Source organism: Mercenaria mercenaria, unplaced genomic scaffold, assembly GCF_021730395.1.
Source record: "Mercenaria mercenaria strain notata unplaced genomic scaffold, MADL_Memer_1 contig_3113, whole genome shotgun sequence".
Classification (NCBI taxonomy): domain Eukaryota; kingdom Metazoa; phylum Mollusca; class Bivalvia; order Venerida; family Veneridae; genus Mercenaria; species Mercenaria mercenaria.
The window spans coordinates 45,697-52,939 of NW_026461224.1; the positions used below are offsets into that span (position 1 = coordinate 45,697).

At 34.1% G+C, this 7,243-nt stretch overlaps 1 protein-coding gene across 1 annotated transcript; it reads left to right on the forward strand.

Annotated features, from left to right (window-relative positions):
* Nucleotides 1-290: 290 nt before the first annotated feature.
* Nucleotides 291-735, forward strand: LOC128552743 (toll-like receptor 1; the record flags this gene model as incomplete). The annotated part of the gene is made up of 1 exon (XM_053533798.1): nucleotides 291-735. A coding segment is annotated over exon 1 (445 nt), but the record flags the coding sequence as incomplete, so codon positions are not given.
* Nucleotides 736-7,243: the final 6,508 nt, after the last annotated feature.

Consider the following 7,243-nt stretch of genomic DNA (forward strand, 5'->3'; position numbering starts at 1 on the left):
ATACATAGTATCTAGTTATGAAAAGTAATGATCTTTTCTTCTGTAGTAGTATAATACAATAGTAAATCGGGATTTTACTTACCTTGTTGACGAAAAATAATCACGTTTTCGGAAAATACCTTATCACTTGGTGGCAATATCCGGTGTACGCATCCTCACCGTGATATTGAAGTCAACATTCCACTATAGTTATATTTTTAGTTGTATCTTGTGAAAATTTGAATATATCAACACGCGACGGACTGTGGAAACGTTAAACGTATTTTGTTAAAACTAACAACGTACATAATATGGAAATCAGTGACTTTACCAGCACAAACTTACCTGAATTACCTGCTAACAAGGATTTCCATGTGTTTGTATGTTATAAAAGTGACAATGTTGATCAAGTTAGGATAATTGTAAGTAACCTCGAGGAGTGTGGCATGAAATGTTATTACCATGATCGTGATTTTATACCAGGGGAAAGTATAATTGGAAACACACATGATGGAATGAAGAGAAGTGTCGGTATGCTTATTGTCCTAACAGAAGAGTTTGGAAACAGTAGATTTTGTTCTTTCGAGTTAAATGAAGCGCTCCATATGAAGATTTCTGAACATTATTTCCTAGTTCCAGTAAAACTGGAGCCATGTCAAGTACCGGACTGTTTAAGGCATATATCTTACATTGACGCAGAAGACGAGCCGATAGATCGTGTTCACTTGAAGATAGCGAAAGCATTTGTTGACAGAGGTAATGTCAATAATACGGTTGCTTCGTTGCATGTTTTATCTTTTTTTCTAGTTTAGTTTAGTTTATACTAATTTGCTTTTGCTCGATTGTGATAAAAGCGTCAAGCTTATTGTAACCACTCTCGAGTCCGCTTCCTGGAAAAAACCAGTACTGGTGTCATATGAGAAGTCATGGTCGTGACCCCAGTGGGGCTCGAACCCACGACCCCTGGATTGAGCGGCCGACACCTTATCCACTAGACCACCGCTCTTTTTTCATACATACATTTTTTTGGAAAATCATATCACTCTTGAAATAGCTCTGAATCCACTGTGATGTATTCTGTTAATCATCAAATTTCAGACAGAATTACAATTATTATTTTGTTAAATGTTATACGATTTTAGACTGATACATAAATTTTCCAAATACGGCTAGTTATCAGATTTTGATACAATAAATAAATTTTGTTTACATCTTGAATTCTCTATTTTTCACTTGTTTTAAAATTTAAATTCAAGGATTCTGCGTTTAAAACGGCCAAAACTCTGTCCTGTTCTGCAGAAAAATTATGCAGAAAAAGTTTGCTTCAATCTGTGATAAATATTCTAATTGTACTAGTAGTCTATTAAAGAAACTTGATCTTTCAATAGCTATGTTACACCTCAAAATGGTAGCAACGCATTTTGGTAGTCACTACCAAAATTCGGCCGAGTTTTGGTAGCGACAAAATGCTTGCAAGGATACATATGATGTGTTAAGGATCATGGATTTGAACGTATTTTGGTAGGTTTTTTTCTACATCAGGATCTGTGCTCATTTTTACATTACGCACAAAAGAGAGAGATAAAATGAGGGAATGTCTCCTATAAAAATGGTGGGGGAGGGGGTTCGGAGTTCACCTCCCGAGATATAGTTTTCGTATAAAAACAACTTCCAAAATGTGGATTCCTGAGCGTGTGAAAGGGGCATCATGCAATAACATTTTATTGTTTTGTTGTTTTAATGTGCTAGTGTTGTCTTAGGGATAGCCCACCGAGATTTTTTAAAGCACGAAAATGTTGAATTCTGTAAAATGAAGAATAAATGTGAGGCTGACACGTGCGTCATCCACTAGATATTTTTTTTAAATCATCCCACATAAACATAAATGGTGAATTCTGTGCGTATTTTAGGGATCTTAGATAAATATTTCCGGCAAAAAGATTTTTTCTCTTTGAAGGTGAGGGGTTTCGAGAGTCAGCCACGACAACGTAAAAGAATGGTAAAATGTGGACGTGGGCTTAATCGCATAATTTTTAAAAACTAAATTCTCCGTCGTTATATTTACTTTTTTATTTTGGTTAATACATGCGAGAGGTATTTTTGGGTCCTTTCCGGACAACGTTTCTGTGTGTTTAGATAGGTAAGAAATATATCATTTACTGAAAAATGAAGCTTCCTCCGCAATAAGGTCTTTTCTTGTTAATCTCCTGAATTTCAATCTCAAACAGTCTATACTTACTTATGGACGTTTGTAAACCTATCAAAGGGTCATGCGAACGACGCATTAAATAATTGTGGTGAACAGTTGTGCCAAGTTCCTTCAATATCTTTCGATGTATGGCATTTACCTCTCTCACGTGTGTCCCAATGGTCCTGCTTGACTGAACCTAGAGCCGTTATATTTTCAAGGTCGGATGGGCGACTAAGTTCCTTCACGACTCTCTCTGAAATAATATTGTCCATTCGTCGTAAAATATTCTTTTTGTAAATCATGAGATTATTATAAATACCGTTTTGCGTTGGATGTGTACATATCCAACGCATTTTGGTACTTCATTTTTGTAAACTACCAAATTTCGTTGAGTGTAACGCATTTTGGTAGTGACTACCAAAACTCGGCCGAATTTTGAGGTGACTACCAAAATGCGTTGCTACCATTTTGAGGTGCAACATGCTATAGTCTGGCAGAATCCAAGTTGGACCGTGCATTGATCACTATACAAAATATTATTACATTTTCGTGTAGATATAGCGCTGCATGTAATGAATCCGGTTGATGCGGAAGTGGCACCTTTGAACATTTAGCTAGAAACAAGATGGCGGCAAATATGGCGGCCAAAAAAAGAAAAACACATATAGTTAAAGCTTCTTTTTATAGCACCTTAATACATTATTCATATGCCTAGTACACAATTAAATCAAGATGAAATGCGGGAGTATTGATTTACTACGGCTTTGTAATATTGTAGTGTTACGTTACCAAAAATAACTAAAATTAGCATTGTATCAATATAATATAATGTTTGAGAAATAATATTATTCTTTTAAATTATGACCTATTTACAGCAATCAAGTTAATTTAACCAATGCACACAATCCAAGACCACTGCTTGGATGTCAACGTTACCAAAATGATGTTTATTGTTTTTTTTTAACCTTAGTGGATATTAATTCTGTGTCAAATGAACCTTACAACACCTATCTTCAAAGACTTCTTGGACGCGGTTTGCGTTGTAAAAAATTGACATAAAGGAGGTTTTGTTGTATAAGTTGTCGCCTGTTCCCACGTCTATGTTAACAGAATCGGTAGAACTTGCCACGTCTAAGTCAAAATGGAAAAAATCTTATAGACGGAAGCATCCGCCACAATGTGCCTGTTCAGACCATACTGGATTCGCTCATTCAAATCATTAATGCGACAGTTGATGCCAACAAGGTCATAATACACGGTCTACGAGCAGGTCATATGTTATCCTGATGTGACAATGTGGCATGGAAAAAGATCAGAAAATACGCAGCCATCAAAGATGGTAATGTCCCATCAAAGCGTTTTTTGTTGTTGTTGTTGTTGGGTTTAACGTCACACTGAAACACTTTTAGGCCATATTTCGACATTCCAGCTTTTCATGGTAGAGGAAGACCCAATGTTCCCCTCCGTGCATTATTTCACCACGGGCGGCAATTCGGTAGAACCACCGACCTTCCGTTAGCCAGCTGGATGGCTTCCTCACATGTGAGTGGAGATAATATAGCAATCAGGCAGATGTTGCTACAGAATCGTCGACATGATATGTAGCCTCTTGTTATGGACTCAATGTGAAAAACACAATGATAATATTGCTATTTTTATGGCTTTCTGGTCGCGGACAGAGCTTGATCACAATGCACCTACTGGAGCAGCTTGTTTGTAAAAAAAACCATAAAAACAGATTGCGTGATGGGTATTTATTATAAAAATACCATAAAATCAAAAAGCCACATGTTATTATCAAAAATACCAAAAAATAAAATAGCAACATGTCTTTTTACAAAACTGGGCAAAGAAAAAACGCCAAAAAATAAAACATATACAGAGTTCAAAACAGACTAATATCAGAAAATTAAGAAGGAAACCGGCGGTAAGAAGGGGAGGAGGTGGGATCTAAATTTTTTTCTTTAATTAGCAAGTTTTCCTTTGTTCGAGAATGATAAATATGTAAGCCCTGCAGCTATTGGCTGGAATTTAAATAAAAAAAGAATTTGATTGGTTAGAACTCTGCTACCCTAAATAATAAACATTAGCGGACAGAGCTTCATCACAATGCACCTACTGGAGCAGTTTGCTTGTAAAAAAACCCCATAAAAACAGACAGATTGTGTGATGAGTATTTATTACAAAAATACCATAAAATAAAAGAGCCACATGTTATTATAAAAATACCAAAAAATAAGAGCAACATGTTTTTTTTTACAAAACTGGGCAAAGAAAAAACGCCACTGAGGAATCCCGGACAAAAAGGGGATATTTTTGTTTCCACCGACCTATTTTTATTTGAACCAATCAGAAGACTCGTTTCAACAAGCGTTTGGCTAAAAGGGACTGGACTCTTTTGGCTAAAATAATTTTTCTTTAGAATAAAACTTCTTCATATTGTGAACATAAGAACATGAGATTTTGTTTCTAAACTATCCTGAAAAATGTGAAATCAAGAAAAAATCGCGCCCGAGTCGGTAATCGAACCCGGGCCGCTGCGGCAATAAATATTTTCCTGCGTACTTGACCAATACACCACAGAGGAACACGTAAGTATCAATGGTTGAATATAAAGCTTTATAATTAAGGCAGTTTACCCCCGATATCTCTTACAAACGCTTTTCAATTTTGAATGGAAAAATAGGAAAAAACAACTAATTCTCGTGTGTTTATATAAGCTTATTTACTAGAATTATAAACCCATACGCGATAATCAGGAAACTGGAATTCTAGGTTAAATATAGATTTATTTAAACGTCTACCTTCACTTTCAAAATGTTGAAAGCTGCTGAAGGCTCTGATTGGTGAAGCCTGTCCTCAGATCGAAGGCGGAGATGATTTTAATCAGACTAATAATCACTCATACATCTCATATTGATTTAATTATGTTCAAGTCATTATGTATATGAATAAAAACTTTAACATATGTATTTTTTTATTCTTTTGGCCGCCATATTGGTCGCAATCTTGTTTCTAGCTTCTGGGTTACATTCTACCAATTCAGATCCTTTTTTATTTCATATAAACAATAAAATATTCAGACTTCATTTTCAGCACTTCAGAGCATTTCAATGATATGAAAACCATATAGGCCATTTAGTATGACATGTATTATTATCAAAAATAGAAAAATATTGACAAGTTGTGTTACGTATTAGAAAAATAATCTGTTCTGAGAAACATCACCCTCTAAAAATGCTCCCATTAAAATAGCCATTTAGCAATTACGCGTATGTAGACATTTCCCAAAGAAAAAAACTTTTTTCCTAAAAATTCACAATAAAAATGGCCCAAGTTTTTTTCCTTCCAATTAAAAAAAGTAAAAACTAAGAAAAAAATATAACTGCCCAATCCTCATATCCCCTCTTTTAAAACCAGATTTAAATCAACAGAATAAAACTATTTTTTGGGGACTACTTCACATTAAAAAGGAGTAGTCATTTTCCTTTTTTTAGGGGAATCAGTCCAAAATGCTCAATATTTGCCTTTCCCCGCATCACGTTTTTTATGGGTTTAATATCTCGGGCTGAAACTTTTTTAAAAGTTTTTTAGAAAAATTGAATGAAAGTTCTGGGGTTTTTTACAAATTTTTAAATTAGGTAATATTGAATGTTACAAAAAGGACTTAAGTTTTAAATTATTACGGGTTGGCAGAAATATTAGGTCCCAAAAATTTTTCTCTGACAAAAAAAAAAGCTTGTTCTTTTTGGTATGATGATTTTTAAAATAGACATTTGAAACTTTCCCAAAAGGAAGTTTTTTTGTCTGAATTATGAAAATTTTTAAAATCTTTTTTTAGAAAACTTCATACATTCCATGATTTTTAGTGTAAGGGTATAATTTTTCCCCAAGTTATAAAAAAAAAGAGATACAAATGACCCTGATAATTATGGGGGATAAACAATATTGGTAGTCTAGGCAAGCTATTTACTGGGTTATAACTAAAAACAAAAATTTCAGTTTTTTTTTAGATTCCCTGGCTTTTAAATGTGAAGAAACAAGCAAGTTTTCTTTAAGAATTATGGGCCCTTTTAATCCATGTTTTCATTTTAAACTTTTGGTAAATTTTTTTTTAAAGGTAAAAAATAGACTTTATTGTGCTTTTATTAAATTTAAAAGAAAGGCATTTTGTTCTGTATGGAACAAATTGTTACAGCAAATATAGAGGGGAAAATTTTTAAAGTCATATATGCTATAAGGGAAAAAAGCAAAGCCCTGCTTAAAAAAGTAAAAAGGGGCCTCACTGGGTTCTTACTATTTTCCACCGGAGCCCGAAAGGTGAACTTTTTTCTAACATTTTGTTTTCTATTTTTCGGGAATTTGATTTTATCACCAGTTACAAAGGAATTGAATTGCTTTCAAACCCCGGGTTAAAAAATTTCTTCTTTGATAATAAAATTTGGGGTTAATATTTTAATTACATCCCCGTTTTTTTCCCCTCCCCTTTAAAGGGTTAAATGGAACCGGAAACGTCACTTTTTTTCCTTAAAACCGACGCCGGGAAATTCATATTAGGTCGGGGACGTTTTTTAATTTGCGTCTTTGCATTAAACTTTTATTAAAGTTCGGTTTTGTCAACCCTTATTCAGGCTATTAAAACAAAATCATAATAATTAAAATTTAAAATTTTAATACTTGAAAGATAGTATGGTTTTAAAAAAGGTTATCTTTCCATGGGGAAATATGCACTCGTTTTTTAGCGGAAAAAGGGTTGGGCCCCCTAAGCCCGCGCAATACGGTGCGTATTTACGATCAAAAACCTTTCAAATTTCCCCAAATTACAAAGCTGAAAACCTATAAGTATCTGCTGCAAAAGTGCACAAAACACAATAAAGGGGTTGTTTTCTCTCGGGGAAAAATTAGAAATAACCCATCTTTTTATTAAAAAAACGACAAACCCGGGAAAAAGGGTTAAATGATTTTATTTTACTTAGGAGTAAAATCTAATTACAGGGGAAAGTTTTAATAAAACAAAAAAGGGGCATTTTTTGGTAAAAACAAGCAAAAAAAGGGCAATTTTTACCCTTAACT